This window comes from Solea senegalensis, linkage group LG1 (genome assembly GCF_019176455.1).
Source record: "Solea senegalensis isolate Sse05_10M linkage group LG1, IFAPA_SoseM_1, whole genome shotgun sequence".
Taxonomy (NCBI): Eukaryota; Metazoa; Chordata; class Actinopteri; order Pleuronectiformes; family Soleidae; genus Solea; species Solea senegalensis.
The window spans coordinates 4,248,899-4,264,212 of record NC_058021.1 but is presented as its reverse complement, the minus strand read 5'-3'; the positions used below and the strand labels follow the sequence as shown (position 1 = coordinate 4,264,212).

At 40.8% G+C, this 15,314-nt stretch overlaps 2 protein-coding genes across 3 annotated transcripts in view; one reads left to right on the top strand and one right to left on the bottom strand.

The window, feature by feature from the left end:
• tesk2 (testis associated actin remodelling kinase 2) overlaps positions 1-10,874 on the top strand; it is a 28,751-nt gene extending 17,877 nt beyond the window's left edge. The window contains exons 8-13 of the mRNA XM_044035174.1: positions 1,760-1,844; positions 2,620-2,703; positions 3,426-3,512; positions 5,622-5,760; positions 7,265-7,837; positions 8,290-10,874. Of these exons, the coding sequence (XP_043891109.1) occupies positions 1,760-1,844; positions 2,620-2,703; positions 3,426-3,512; positions 5,622-5,760; positions 7,265-7,837; positions 8,290-8,594 (1,273 nt within the window). The 3' untranslated portion in view covers positions 8,595-10,874. The remainder of the gene's footprint in view (positions 1-1,759; positions 1,845-2,619; positions 2,704-3,425; positions 3,513-5,621; positions 5,761-7,264; positions 7,838-8,289) is intronic.
• Positions 10,875-11,540: 666 nt separating this feature from the next.
• si:ch211-155e24.3 (uncharacterized protein LOC100150696 homolog) lies at positions 11,541-15,043 on the bottom strand. Of its 2 annotated transcripts, XM_044035190.1 has the most exons (5): positions 14,555-15,043; positions 13,950-14,071; positions 13,526-13,631; positions 12,114-13,022; positions 11,541-12,046 (listed from the first exon to the last, which is right to left on the bottom strand). In XM_044035190.1, the coding sequence occupies exons 1-4, from the start codon at positions 14,772-14,774 to the stop codon at positions 12,124-12,126; spliced, it is 1,347 nt and encodes a 448-aa protein (XP_043891125.1). In that variant the 5' UTR covers positions 14,775-15,043; the 3' UTR covers positions 11,541-12,046; positions 12,114-12,123. The 2 variants fall into 2 exon arrangements, with proteins under 2 accessions (XP_043891125.1, XP_043891117.1); XM_044035182.1 differs by having other exon boundaries at positions 11,541-13,022.
• Positions 15,044-15,314: the final 271 nt, after the last annotated feature.

Below are 15,314 nucleotides of genomic sequence, written 5' to 3'. Positions count from 1 at the left end.
GAGTGAAGTATTGTTTTTGGTGGCTCTGTCTGTCTGTGTGTCTGTGTGTGTGTGTGTGCGCGCTTCCACACTTGCTTGCAATATGAGCAAAAGAGGCTTGTAGAATTTGTGATAGACACACACACGTTGTCCAAGAATTTAGACTCTGACATGGATTCGATTGCCTTGTTGTTAGATTGGTTTGATGTTTTTTTCTGCTCCCTCCTTGTCACAAATTATTGTTATCATTACCACACGTCATTATGCTTCATTATTCTCCCTACAAAACAAATAAACAAGTACAATAGCAGATAAATTATAACTCAAATACTCTGCCAAGCTATACGGTGTTACATGAGGAAAGCCTGTATTAAACTTTCATCCATCCATCTTCTACCACTTTATCCTCCACCAGAGGGTCGTGGGGGGTGCTGTGCCAATCTCAGCTGACATAGGGTGATAGGCGGGGTATATCCTGGACAGTTCACCAGTCCATCGCAGGGCCAACACACATCAAGACAAACAACCATTCACTCTCACACCTATGGTCAATTTAGAGTGTCCAATTGACCTAATCCCCATATTGCATGTTTTTGGACTGTGGGAGGAACCTGGAGAACCCGGAGAAAACCCACGCACACACGGGGAGAACATGCAAACTCCATGCCGAAAGGCCCTCGTTCTAACCGTGGCTCAAACCGTGGCAATAGTGCTAACCACTACACCAACCGTGTGGCCCATATGAAACTTTACATTTATTTTTATTATTATTTTATATATAATTATTATTTTTACATACATTTTCCTTTTACCTTCACATTTTTGTAGCTTTCTGGTGTAGGGTTATTTATAAACACACAGATCAGGTGTTGACATAATTTACATTATGATTTTCTGCTGTAATCTTTTCACAAGTTCAAAGTTCTATCAAAAAGAGGTTTGTCTTCAGGACATTGTGATGCATCTGTGTCAGATGTAAGATGAAAAATGCACGTAACATATCACATATTTTCCTTGTATGTCAGACGTTCTGAAGGTCACCTCTTCTATGGACACACAGGTTACATATTCATGCTCTGATCCAGTGTCACCCAATCTATATCCAAACACAGCTAAAAGCTGCAGAACTGAATGGATTAGAGGGAACATATTTCTTTTGAAAACAAACTTTCAACAAGAGACTGCGTCATTTTTGGCTTGGTACAACTCAGAATTGCAATTACATGTTTACTATAGGGTAACATGGAGCAAGAGGGATATTTCGTGGGGAAAGTCGGGGTAAAGTTGGCTTCCTTTTCTGTATTTGTTTGTTTACATTGTTGTTCTGTATCAGCTTTCTTTTTTTCTCAGTCTGTGGGGTTACTTGTATTGACATTACAAAGGCTTGAAATGGGCACAAGTAGTTTGTTTTTAACAGAGTTAAGTAACAGGGAGGTAATCTAAAGCCTAAACATGTGTTGTTGCTTTTTTTCCCCTCTGACTGCTCTACATTTTCATCAACACACAACATGGACAGGGTCAGGTCAGGTTTTTTTTTTCGTGATGTCAGAAGAGGATTATTTCAAAACAACTTCTCGCCAGAAACATATTTACACACAATTGATGCTGAGTGTGCTTTGACCTTCCTTCAAGCTAGAGACGCACTCTGTGCTGAGTGATTTTACATCAACCAGTAGTGGGGAGTGAGGTCAATATTTTGAATACTCTGGCACAGATGACTTCCTCATTTAGTGTTTGTGATCTGGTTTAAATGTTCCCTATGTATATGTGTTGTGTTCAGTGCAGAACGGGAGAAGCTCTCTGTTGTTGGTTCTCCTTTCTGGATGGCTCCAGAGGTGCTCAGAAATGAACCATACAATGAGAAGGTAAGTTTACAGGCTTTTTGACCTCTGACCTTTGCAACAGTTACTACCAAGTAGTGTTATTAGTTGAGATGGAGTGGTCACAACATAAAACTTTATCAGAATTTTGATTCAACTTAAAGCTGGGGTAGCCAACATGTTTTTGGCATTATTGATCAGTAATTCCACAACAGCTTATCCAAAATAAGGTAATCAGGTGACCTGAGAGAGAACTACTCTGTTTCCACGCTTGGGTGGAATCTGAGCCATAACAGGAACTTTTGTCCAATGACCGCCAAGGTAGTTTAGAGAGAGTGGACACTCCTATTGGCTGATTTATTCAGCAGTTGTGTGCACACATTCCCTTGGTGTACTGCACCAAGCAACGTATATAAAAAAAAAAGGAGAATGAATCAAAACAGTGAGCAGTATTTAAACCTCTGAGACAACTGGATCCAGACTCAAACATAAAATTATCTTTTTTATGAAAGTTTGGAAACTGGAATATTGTATTACAGATGAGAAAATAAAGACAGTTTAGCGACAAGTTCAAACTTTCCAATAAGCAAAACAAATCAAAAACAGACTGTTCATCATTATTGAAAACTTAGAACAATCCAAAAAGAAAGTTAAGGTGAAACATCTTCAACTTAACTCAAGCAGGTCCATTTGCCTACAGCCAGATCCTGAATATGACTATGACCTGTATGAATGAAAACTTTTGCACACAAAATCCAGTTACATAATTCATGGTTGTTTCTCTGTTTGTATGTCAATTCATGTGTCTCTCTGTTTTCAGGCTGATGTCTTCTCTTATGGAATAGTCGTGTGTGAGATCATCGCAAGAGTCCAGGCAGACCCAGACTTTCTACCCCGCACAGAGGTGGCTGCTCATCTGACCTCACTGTTACCCTGTCACCTTATAAAACTGTTTTCAATACATCCACACATTTGCTTGCTTTGGATATGTGTTGATCTCTCACTATCTGATAATCTGGGAAACATTCACATGACTCAAAGTGTGCTGAAAGCGAGTGTTGATATATTCAATGTACCTTATCTCCCGTCTGTATCTTTATCTCTTATCTCTGTGAGGCAGACATGAAGTATTTCATGGGGAAGTGATACAGTACCTCAAAATAATTTATATGTACTTAATTGTGGATTATCTTTAACTCACCGCATGTTGTTTTATTAGCAGCCAAAACCTTTTGTTGTGGGAAATGTGTAAATGTCTGGTCTGCTTAAATTAAAGTGGGGGTAACATTCACAGACTAACCTTGGATGCATTGCCTGCCATGGAGACCAAAGTGTCAATTCAAAAACACGATAACTGTTAGATAGGATCATCCCCCCTGCATTGTTGTGTGGATTGTGCCTTTAACCAGGCTTAGGAGCGAATCCAAGCATAGGAATTGAGTCTGTGGTTGTTAGTCCACATGGCAGTCAGCGGGATCATGTCAGAGGGATTAGTTAAATATGAAGCTTGCTTTGGCATCAGAAAAACACACTGTCCAAATTCTGATGGAGCTCTGTCCTGAGTGGTAAATAAGAATTTCCTGTTGAACTTTTTAACGATTTAAACCCTCTCTCCCTTCTGAGCAGAACTTTGGCTTGGACTACCACATGTTCCAGCACATGGTTGGAGACTGTCCACCTGACTTCCTCCAGCTGGCTTTCAACTGCTGCAATGTGAGTCCACCACTCTCCTGTACTGTATGTTACCATGCTTGATTTATCCATTCATCCATTATCTATGCTGTTTGTCCTCTGAGAGTTGCAGCAATATTTGGGTCCAGTTCTAGTTGGGTTTGGTTCTGCAAGCGGTGCCAGCCTGTGAGCTTGTATAGTATTATTTTAGGGCTTACCACAGCAGATCACTTGATTTTTTTTTTTACAGTGATCTGCACATTGGCTTTGGCAGAGATTTCCTTTTATGCCAGATGCCCTTCCTGACGCAACCTTCTCATTTATCTGGGCTAGGGACCAGCACTAGGAGTACACTGGATATAGCCACCTCATGGCTGGGGTCAATTTAGAGTCAAAATCAATGGGGAGCAATGAGGATGATGTGCCTTTTTTGTATAGCCGTCTCACGTCTCCATGTATGTGTATATGACCATTGTTCCATACAAAACAAGGGTGTGCATCAGTTTAGCTTTCCATGCATGTGTTCTCCATTCTCGTTCCATTCCTGTTGTGCAATCTCTTACCAGAAGTTCACCCCTGAGCTGTGCCAATCTCAGCTAACGTAGGGTGAAAGGTGGGGGTCGTGCCCTGGACAGGTCGCCTGTCCATCACAGGGCCACACATAGAGACAAGCAAACATCCACTCTCACACTCACAGTGTCCAATTTACCCAATCTTGCTTTTGAGCTCTGGGATGAAGCCAGTCTTTCTAGGGGGAAAAAACATACAAAGATGGGAAGAACATGCAAACTCCACACAGGCAGGCCCCAGTAAAACCAGGAACCACTGCACCATGCCAACCCTTCTCTGTAACAGTTTTAGTCAAATTAGAAGTGGTGATATTCTTGACTTGGCTGCCTTTTTGTTCTAGGATTTTTTTCCGGTTTCCTATTTTGTTTCCTTTTCTTTTTTTGAATTTCTTTAGTACCTTTAATTCTGTTGCTTGGAAAAAGAGAGGTACTATCTCATTATATGAATAATCTGATTTAGCAGACTATCCAGGGGGTCAGCCTCCGTTCTCCAAAAGCTGGATCAGTTACTTGGCCAACTCAGCTTTTCACAATGCTCATACATTCATTTGTTGTGAAAGTAATTAGCTAATGACCCGGGGAGGAATATTAAGCACGTCAAACCATATTAAATATGTATTTTGCACAAGCTTTATCCAGTTACGCTGTATTTACATAATTCCTTCATTATCTGCAAACTAGAATAGTGATTTCTTTTTTCCCTAATGTAATTACAAAGCACAGAGGATGAGCGCATTAAAGTTTTTGGAGCACCCCTGTGATCCTAGATTCCATTCCTTCTCATTCTCCTCTCTTGTTGCTTTTCTCATATTTGTCTTTCATATCTTCCATCTAAGTCTTTCACCAGAGACCCCAAATCTTAATTTAATTTTTTAGTGTTTCCCTCAGACTCTTACACCAAGCAGCCGAGTGTTCTTAGGATTTAGGACACATTTTTGTCATTTGTTTTTCTACTTTTTTCTTTAAGCCTCTTTGCAGCTTACACACACACATACATACACACACAGGCGCGTGCGCACACAAAAAACCCACACACACACACCATCTGATCAGTCTGTCTTATTATTCCTCTCAAAGTTAATTAGTTTTTGTATTAATTATATTAATATCAGTATGTTAAAATCCACATATTTTTGCTTTGCGTCATGAAAATCACAGCACAGTTTGTGGTCTCAGAGGTTTTTAGATAAACAATAAAGCATACAATTAAAGTTACATTGTTTCTGTTGACAAAAGACCATACACAAGCAGAATAATAGCAACAACAAAATCAACAAAGTTATGCACTGCAGCTTTAAAGTAATTCTGTTTTGTTTTGTTTTTTTGAGGATTCAAGCGGATTTAATCGGTGTGTTTGCATAACTCTGCCATTCATTGTTTTCAGTGTAAAACCAACCTATTTTCCAGTTTTATGTGTTTATGTAAATGACAGTGTTACCTACTATTTATGTTTCATGTAAAATTGTTTTAAATGGAAATAATCATCATGGAATATGTTTTACTTCCCTCATTATACTCTACATTACTCTATCATTCCTTTTTAATATCTTATTTTTATTATTGTTGTTATTATTTTCCGCAGATGGATCCTAAACTACGTCCGTCCTTCACAGAAATTGTCAGGTACCTGGAGGAGACTCTCGCACACCTTAAAGTTGAAGAGATGGAGCATGAGTGTGTCCCACTTAGCGGGGACAACGACAAGAAGACCATAGTTAAAGGTATCAGAGCTGCACTAAATCGACCAGTGGGATTCACCATTTCAGCTGTAGTTTTACTGTCAGTGAAAGTCCACTCCTGTTGTTTACAAGAAGTAGATTCCTGTAAATGGAAAGTGTTATGAAGGGGACGGGGAACAGAAGCCTGCAGCGCTCATGGCTTTCCACCTCTCTTCACCTCTACACACAGTACAGGCTCGGCTTGTGCTTTTAATCTAGTCAGTCGGACAGTGTGAAGTAGTCAATATTTGATTTGTTGTCCAGTCGGTGTTCAGTTTGACAGAATCGCTTTCCTCTCCAGTTACTCTCAATGTTGACTACAGGTTTTTCCAGTTACTCTGTAACAAGCAAAACAGCTAACAATATGCTCTCCCAACAAAAACTTGACTTTTATCAAGGAGAATAATATCCCCACTTCTAATTTTTGTACCTCAGTAAGTTAATAACAGAAAGTATGTACCAACAATTATCTAAGTGTCTGTATCACACTTAAAAGAACACAAGCGCTGGCCCAGAATCACTGTTGGGTGGTGATATAAACTTAATCTCGCCTTGAAGACGAAAACACAACTGAGATAAACAGTCCTATTTTAAGATACTTGATCCATGTAGGCCCTGGTTCACTTCTAATTTGGTCGTGTGTTCAGACGCCTGCATGTCTGACTGTCATGGAGGCAGTAAATGCATTTGTTTAGCCAAACGGCTCCTACTCTTCAGGACAGGGCTGTATGGAGAAGAAGACCCTGGACATGAGGCGTCACAGGATGCAGCATGACAAATGTGCTTTGTTTCACCTGGATCATGATGACACTTACAGAACATGAAAACAGCCTGAGCCTGATGTCATGGGAAGTGTTGGTCGTGTTGCTGCTGTTTTGTGGAAATCATGCTGAGTTCATGGTGGTTTAGGTTTAGGATTATCATGTGATGAACTTCCTCAACCCCCAGATCTGTTTATGTGCTTTTTTTTAAACAAACTTTGTTTCTAAAGAGTGTAAACAATCACTGAGGGAAGCTGAGGCTTTTTTTTAGTACTTTCCCCACACTATTGCTTAATAATAATAATAATAATAATAATATTAATGATGATAATAATAATAATAATAATATTATCATCATCATTATTATTATTATTATTATTATTATTGTTATTATTACAACAACAAATTGAATCTCCTCTAATGTTAAAAAAGAATAGTAATTTAAGGAACTTGTAGCCTTGAACCTTATGCAGGATTAAGCCTGTATTGACACCTAGTGGTTATATTAGATTTTTACTTGTGAAAACAGAAAAATATTTATCTTAGTGGGATAACATAAACCAATAGACTTACAGCTAGTATGTTCTATTTATACAACACTTGGGAATGAGCCAAAACCCTTCTTGTTCATGTTCATTCTTGTTTGACAAGAGGGCTGGGGTTAGGAGGAGGTGGTATATATCTGTTGCCTTTTCCTTTTTTTTTCCAAAGTGAACTATTGAAATCTTTGTCCCTTTCTGTTCAAGGTGAGAAAATCCAAGGCTTCAAGCGAATTAACCCTCTTGGTCTCCCGGACGACAAGATCCCACCAAAATCACCCCGTCCCCGGAGAAACATCTGGCTCAGCCGCAGCCAATCAGACTTCTTCTCCTGCAAGCACATGAGAAAAGTCAACATCCAGGACCCGTACTATGACCCCCCCAACACTCAGCGAGCCTGCAAAGCCCACAAGATCAACCCGTTCACTGCCCGAGAGGACCTGTGTGGGGGCAAGGTCAAGTTTTACGACGTGCCCAGCAAGTCTGTCTTCTCATTGGTGTTTGACCTACACTCTCCACCGGGGAGTGCGTTCAGTAACCAGCCATCTGCTTATGGGGCTGCGGGAGCTCCACAGGAGGCATCTTTCTACTGGCAACAGCTGCCAGGAAGACAGTGTCACTCCTTACCAGTGTCTCCTCAACTGCCCCGCTGCGAGGTCTTCAACCCTACTCCTACTACTACTACTACTACTACTACTACTGCTGCTGCTGCTGCCATTAGCTCCAACAATAATAGCGCTCCTACCTATAACTCCAACCAGGTGTCCACAACACTGCCAGGTGAGGTGACCGATTATAGATATAGACATTGAAAGAGTTTTATGTTCATTTGTGGAATTTACACTTTCAGAAAGCTTTAAACCTAAATCATCTAAATGGGATGTACCTTGATTTTCATGTGGTTCAAGTTGTTGCTTTTGCAGGTACACAATGTTTGGCATATCAGTAGGAAGCAGTTAAATCAATATGCAAAGTAGGCAGCTTTGCTCTTAAAAAAAAGTGACCAAAAAACAACTCTCACATTCACACTCATGGTCAATTTTGAGAGTCCAATTTGCATTATCCGCAAATCTGCATGTTTTTCCCCACACACCCACACACACACACACAAGGGGAGAGCATGCAAACTCCATGCAGAAAGGCTCTTGTTCCGAACGGGTCACAATTTACCTAAATTTATTTATTTATTTATTTATTTATTTTTTACTTTTTTCTCATTGTTCCTGCCTCAGTGATGAACTCCAGGTCTGACGTCGGCCCGACAGGAAATGACATGCAGCAGAAACTGTTGGTCAGTGGCTGGGCAAAGAAATACGTTGTGGTTGAGATCCCACCTTACTGCAAGCAGAGAGGAGGAGAAGGAGAGGAGGATAAAGAAGAGGTACAAGGTAGGAAGGAGGACTTGTCTGGGGAGAGCTGGACTCTAATGACACCCAGCAGCGTGAGAGACAGTGGGGAGGCAATGGACTGCTCCTGCAGCCGGGAGGAAGAGGAGGAACAAGGAACAGGGACAGAGACAGACACCGGTCTAATGTAAAAGTTTTGGTGGGGACAAAGGCTGGGGGCTCTGACTCCTCACTGTGAGGACGTGGACAAGGTTTTATGGACAGACTGGACACATTTCAAACTTTTGAAAGAGTGGACCATAAAAAAGAAGTGGAAAAGTACTTGATTTGATCCCTCAAGTGAAAGTATAATGTTATGTTTTTCAAGCGCTCAGGTGTGAAAGACTCACATAAAAGCTTTTATCTCCACAGCAGACACTCAGAGTAGAGATTATTTTTGTTAAAAGGTTGTTTATATTTACTACTGTGAGGTGATGTAGATTGTTTTATCCTTAAAAGTTTTGTATATTAGACATCTTGTCTATAAGAAGGGTAATAAGCCCCTTGTGTTGTGTTTGTGCAAGTGTTTTGATACCTTTCTTTTGTGCTTTGTTGGTCTAATGCTATAACTGAATCAAAAATTGGAGATGATTTATTATAAATGTGGCCCCGAAGGTCATGGTAAAATATTTAACTCTCCCAACTCCCAGGTTTAAATACATTTTAAATTTGGTAAATACTTGATGAAACAGCGGACCATTTCTTTTGGTCGTAAATTAGCCAATTTAACAATCAAAGCACAATATACAGCAGTACTGTTGTAAAGATGTGATATCCAGAATATTTTTGTATTTAAAGTGGCTGTATGAATCAAAAATCAACGTTTTTTACCGGTTTTAAGTTTCAATGTTATCAATGCAAAATATCCACAATTCATTGTGAATGAAATGAAATGAAATGAAATACACTATAACGCCAAAATAAGTTAAAGACGAGTAACTCTTGAAACTTTCCTTGTTACAGATGAAAGATTGAATTCATAAAGTGAGGGATCCGCTATAGCCTTACTTGGTCTGATTTTATTTATTCTTTTTTATGATGATGAATGTCAGCAAATGCTGGCAACCATTAGCTCTTCCTGTGTAACTGTCATTTTGTTTGTCTTCTTTTTGCAACCATTAAATGAGACTGTGTGCCTCATAAAGCCTCCCATCACTTAGGAATGAGGTAAGAGGCTTCAGTGTGCTGCCATGTTGTCATGCCCACTTTTGGCCACAGTGAGCCACTGTTCTGTAGATTATATGCACACGAATGTGGGAGCTCAATCTCTTGTGAATGATTGAGTGAAGAACTGTTGTGATATAATTTTTTTCCCATGGTTTTTGTGCTCAGATGATTCTCTGATGTCACTACAGTGTGCACTTCATCACATGACCTGCCTTGCACATGTGGTTAAAATGAGGCCAGTCGATGAGTGTAAGATTTTTAAGAATATCTTGTTTCTAATATCTAATTCCACAAGTTTAAATTCCAACGACGCACATTCAATCTGAAAATGTTTTGTTCTGTCACACATTATTTGTATATAATACATTTACATTTCAGGTATTAATAATCTCTCCTTGACAAAATATAACTCAAATTCAAGAGTAAAAAAGAAGATTGTGCATATTTCCTTGACAGTATATATATGTCTGGTGAAGGTGACTGTTGAATATCCCTCACCTTAAAAGAGCGTTGGAGAACATATGTAGCCTTCACTTAACATCTTAAGATGTTTGCTTTGTCCATTATGGTCTATTGTAAGCACATGGTGATCTAAAATGGCCTGATTTTGAGATAAAAGGTCAAATAAATTTCATGCAATCAGGTGATTATACACTTATAAAAAAAAAACCCAAAAACACTTTAATTTCTGCCAAATTAAAATAATTCCATCTTAACTTTCCAATTGGACCTGATACTGTGAACATTATCTTATCTGGTTTGTGTCATTAGTAATTTGGCCCCTGTGACCTCCTGTACTTTTTATTCAAAAAAACTCGAGCTGAATATGTAAAACACAAAAACGAAACGAGTGTTAAGACTTCCTGTTTGATTGTCACTGTTTCTGTCACTTCCTGTGATTCACAGATGTGGAAGAGGTGAGATTTCTGACACAGATGAGGCTTACAACTTAAACTTAAAACTTAAAAAAAGCACTTGTACCATGTTGGTCTCTGCTCGAGCACTTGTGCATGTACGATCTCAGCCTGACCACTACAACAGGAACTTAAAGGCACTTGTTGTGATTTCACACAACTACTTCTCACTTCTTTTTCTATGCAACAAATGTATCATGTATCACAGTGTTCTACAGGATAAAAGATCTAATTTGATATTTCAGAGAAATGTTTTTTAATGTCTTACCTTTGTACATTTGTGAAAAAAAAAAAAGCAGTGTGGAATATGTGTTGAGATGTTTTTGCCTAAAATAACAAAGCTTCAATGAATGTGTCTCTTGTTTGTCCTCAGTTCTTCACGATGACCTCGCCAAGATAAAATGTTTAATTTTTGCTTTCATGTTTGTTTTTCTAAGTTCTGAGACTCGAGTTTTCATGTGGATTCGTCATGTGATTGGTGATCCGGATTTTACATCCAGATGAAGTTCCCAGATGGTTTGTTTCTGATTTCAGGTAAGTTGCACTAATAAATATTACACCAGTCTTCTCAGACCGGCCATTGACAGTTGCAGTGCTAAAATCTCTAATGATTTAATGACCTTTTCCGAAACTTTAACACAATTGTAATCTTCAGTGGATGGATTACACAAATTGAGGACCAATATACTAATATGAACATTTTTCTTTTCACATATCATTTTATTTGACCTTTCCTCAATGAGGAAGTCCCTTGAGACAGAAATTCCTTTCATGAGTGAGTCCTGGCCAAGATACAGAATAAGACGGTGATTAAGGAATAGTGTCCTCACATACTGTGTCCAGCAGCGTGCACTCTATGTTGACTCCTCTAACAGCATCTGCAGTTCAGTAAGAGTGTGTGTGGAGTCATACAGTCTACAAAGTAGTTTTTTTTTCTGCCTCAACTACATAGCTTTGTTACAAGTGTTTGATCTCTTTAAATATTAATCTAAAATTAATAGAAAAGATGACAATAACTGGCGATGCAAAATATTTAATATTGGGTGAAGACATCTGTGTCATTTATCCAAACTCACAGTTCACTGCTACTAGGTAAACAGAAAAAACACACAGCAGAACAGAGTTTATATGTGCTTATTTATATCTGCCAGTGTCCGCCCATCCATTTTTCTTCTACCGTTTATCCGAGGTCGGGTCGTAGGGGCAGCAGCTTTAGCAGAGAAGCTCAGACTTCCCTCTCCCTGACCACTACGTCCAGTTTTTCTGGGGGGAATCCTGAGGCGTTCCCAGACCAGCTGAGAGACAGTCTTTCCAGCGAGGCCTGGGTCTCCCAGTGGCACATGCCCAGATAATCTCACCAGGGAAGCGTCCTAACCAGATGCCTGAGCCACTGTATGTGTAAAAATCTTCCCAAAAGCGACCCAAAATTTGTGTTCGATACCAGTTCCAAAAAGCTATATGGGTCGGAATCTATTCCAAACCAGGTCCAGGTCTGGAAAACACTATAAACAAACAATATAAATTACAATATATTAAAAACAATTTTATCAATATATTCCCAGCTCCTGTGAAAACAAGGAATGTTTCTTTCAGTCAAAAGTCAGTGTGCAGTTTTCTGATGGGATTTGAGGCTGGAGCGCTGGGTGAAGCACTTCCCGCACAGCGAGCACTTGTAGGGTTTCTCCCCACTGTGGACCACCGCGTGTCTGATGAGGTTGCACTGCTTTGTGAAGCTGCGGCCGCACTGCAGGCAGCTGAACGGCTTCTCCCCCGTGTGGCTCCTTAGGTGCTCTTTGAGCTGACTGAAGCGCATGAAGCTTTTATCGCAATACGTGCAGCTGAACCTCTTCTCACCGATGCCGGACCTCCACGGCGCCCTCATCCTTCTCACAAAGCTAAACCCGCTGCGGTTGTGCCCGCAGAGGGAGGAGGGCGCTGGATTTGGCACCATCACGGGAGGAGCAAAGTCTCTGTAGTGATGCTGTGACTGTTCAGGAATCGAGCTTTGTTCTGTGGAGTTGAGCTGAGACAAAGCGGCGAGTTCTTCATCTGCGTTTGGTCTCTTACATCTGAATGTTCTAACTGGTCTTTTCACTTGGGCAGAGTTCACCAATACAGAATGTGGTTTTGTCGTATCATCTAAATGCAGTCCACTTTGAGGTGTGAACCCGGTGGGACTCTGCTCAAACTGCTGCCCGTCATAGATGAAGCTTGGATCACTGGCGTCTCTGCACAGACTGGACAACCACAACTGATCATCACCTTCCCCTGTCGCAGACTTTTGATCCGCCTCCGTCAGAGCTGCGTTTTCATCAGGCTCTTCCTCTGTCTCGTGTTTCACTATGAGTTCGATCTCATTTTGGTTTGTGTTCAGCTGCTTGTGCTCAGGCAAACTGTTGTTGGAGTCGGCTGTCAGGGAAACGAGAGAGTCTGGGTCTGCCGGCTCTTCAGCTCCGGAGTAACAGTCCATGAAGTTATCAGTCTGCGCAGCTGGTGATGCTTTGAAACACAAAGATCCAGTTAACAACAGCAAATAAACCACCACATGATATAAGTGACTCAATGAGGGGTTGCAGGGGATTGAAGAGTAACTACAACCCGAAAACAATTTATTTCAGGTGAGAGAACAATTATATAGGTGTTATTGATATCCACAAAACAGTTTAGTGTAGAGTATTTGATTATTTTGTCCAAATTTTGTCCAAAAACATGCAGTGGTTAATTGGAGACTCTACATTGGCCATAGGTGTCAGTGTGAGAGTGAATGGTTATTTGTCTCTGTGTTGGTCCTGTGATGACCTGGTGTACCCTGCCTTTCACACTATGTCAGCTATCCCAGCAACCCTCTGGGAGGATAAAGAAGTAGGCAATGGACGGTTGGAAGAAGCTACTGCCCAGCTATTGCATTAGTGTTATGTCAGAGGCTCTCTCGTACAACTATTATGTGTTTAAATCTGGGTCACTGTCTGTGTGTGTCTGTGTGTGCGTGTGTTCTCACTCACAATCACTCAGTTTGTTCTCAGAGTTCTTCCTCCACACGTCATCCTCTGCACACTCCTCTTTGATCTGTACGTGCTCACCCTCATTTGTGGGCTCCACATCTGCACACTGTAACGCCAGCATCAACATTAATACATGACACACACACACACACACACACATATAGTGTGTAGTCAGATAAATACACAAACAAACCCACCTACACCACCAGAGTTTTACATGTATGTACAATAAACCAACCATACGGTACGATGTGTATGATAACTAACTGGAATTTAGATAAATATGAAATACATTCTATAAATGATATTTTGATAGAAATACAATTACTGAAAATCAATTCATCAGATTTTCATCAGATATCAGAGCTACTTAAAGAGCTTCTTTTATGGTATTTATATGATATGAATGTATGAGTGTTAATACCTGCTGTAGTTGATCTGGAGCCTCAGCCTGCATGTGTCTGTCCCAGTCTGCGCTCTGTCTCTCTTTGTTCAAAACTACTTTGACTAAAAGAGGAAACCTGTCAGCTGCTGGAGGGTCAACCACTGAGGAGGAAAAAAGAAATATTCACATGAAGCAATGTCTTATACATTATTGCCTAATTAGATTAATTAATACAAGCCAAGTTGATTCTGTCTTCACAGCCATGACTTCATCTACAAACATCACATACACAATAGCGAGTAACTGACGACGCCAGCCTTTTACAAAGTCCATTGTGTCTGTCGTCTCCCATGTTTTTAAAATCATTTTTTAATTTTAATACGTGAAATGTCATCAGAAATTGTTATTTTGATGTCTGTTTCTCACAAAGTTGGACTTTTTTTCACCGGCCCCCTACTGACCAAACTAGACCCTCAGTGTCCCCGAGGTCATTCGAGTTTGAGACCCCTGGGGTTGAGTATCAACAGAGCGGTCTGCAGTTACATTATCGTATTTAAAAACAACATATATTTCATAGCATTTCACTAATATCTCGAATCGCAATTATTTTGGTCAAAATAATCGTGCATCGTCTCTCCACCCACCTCTGCTCCTCCGGGCCCTCCTCACCCTGCTCCTCCTCAGCTCTGCCTCCATCGTCTCACACTTGCTCTTGAGCAGCTCGATGTCCCTCTGACTCTGGCTCACCTCCAGACGCAGCACCGCGCAGCTGTCGTCCACGCGCCGGTTTATCTCCGCCACAGCCGCCTTGGCCAGGACCTCCATGACGGACAGCAGCTGGCTCTGGAAGCTGCAGTTCTCCATCTTGTTTCACCGCCACCTTCCACAGACACAGATTAACGTGTTCACCCGTCCTCGCGTCAGTGTGGCGCACTGTCAGGGCGAACGTTCACGCGGTCACAGCGCTGTGTTCTTTATCGTTGTCACAGTAAACGATTTACTTGTTTGTTGTGTGTCGTAAATTTCTTCCGAGGAGGGAACGGACTGAGCGACGGAGGCTGCTCGTTTTGGGCAATGCCGCACTCCGTACGGGCGGTGTCACCCCCGCGCGACTTTCACTCACCTGAGTTATCTATTTTTACGAACTTATCCTATAATCTTCCGCCACAAGAAATTGATATTTTATTGAAAAAATGTTTTAACGTCAGTCTAGTTGTTAATGCGGCGTTGTTCCCGCCTCCCTGGGCCACGCAGTAACATAAAACAGGTTTACATCAGTAAACGCCTCGGTGACACGTCATTACCGTAACTATGCGATCATATGCGCACCCTTTGCGCCTATAAAAAGTAGTGCCCAGTTTCACCGTTTTCTTAAATGAGCGTGCAATTATGTGCCACAGCGTC

What these genes read in the sequence shown, in the direction of transcription:
- si:ch211-155e24.3 (XM_044035182.1), bottom strand. Translation starts at nt 14,774, where the DNA reads ATGGAGAACTGCAGCTTCCAGAGCCAGCTGCTGTCCGTCATGGAGGTC. An exon ending in GAGGGCCCGGAGGAGCAGAG is followed by an intron (nt 14,072 to 14,554) that starts GTGGGTGGAGAG and finishes TTTCCTCCTCAG; the next exon opens with TGGTTGACCCTCCAGCAGCT. An exon ending in TGAGAACAAACTGAGTGATT is followed by an intron (nt 13,023 to 13,525) that starts GTGAGTGAGAAC and finishes TGTGTTTCAAAG; the next exon opens with CATCACCAGCTGCGCAGACT.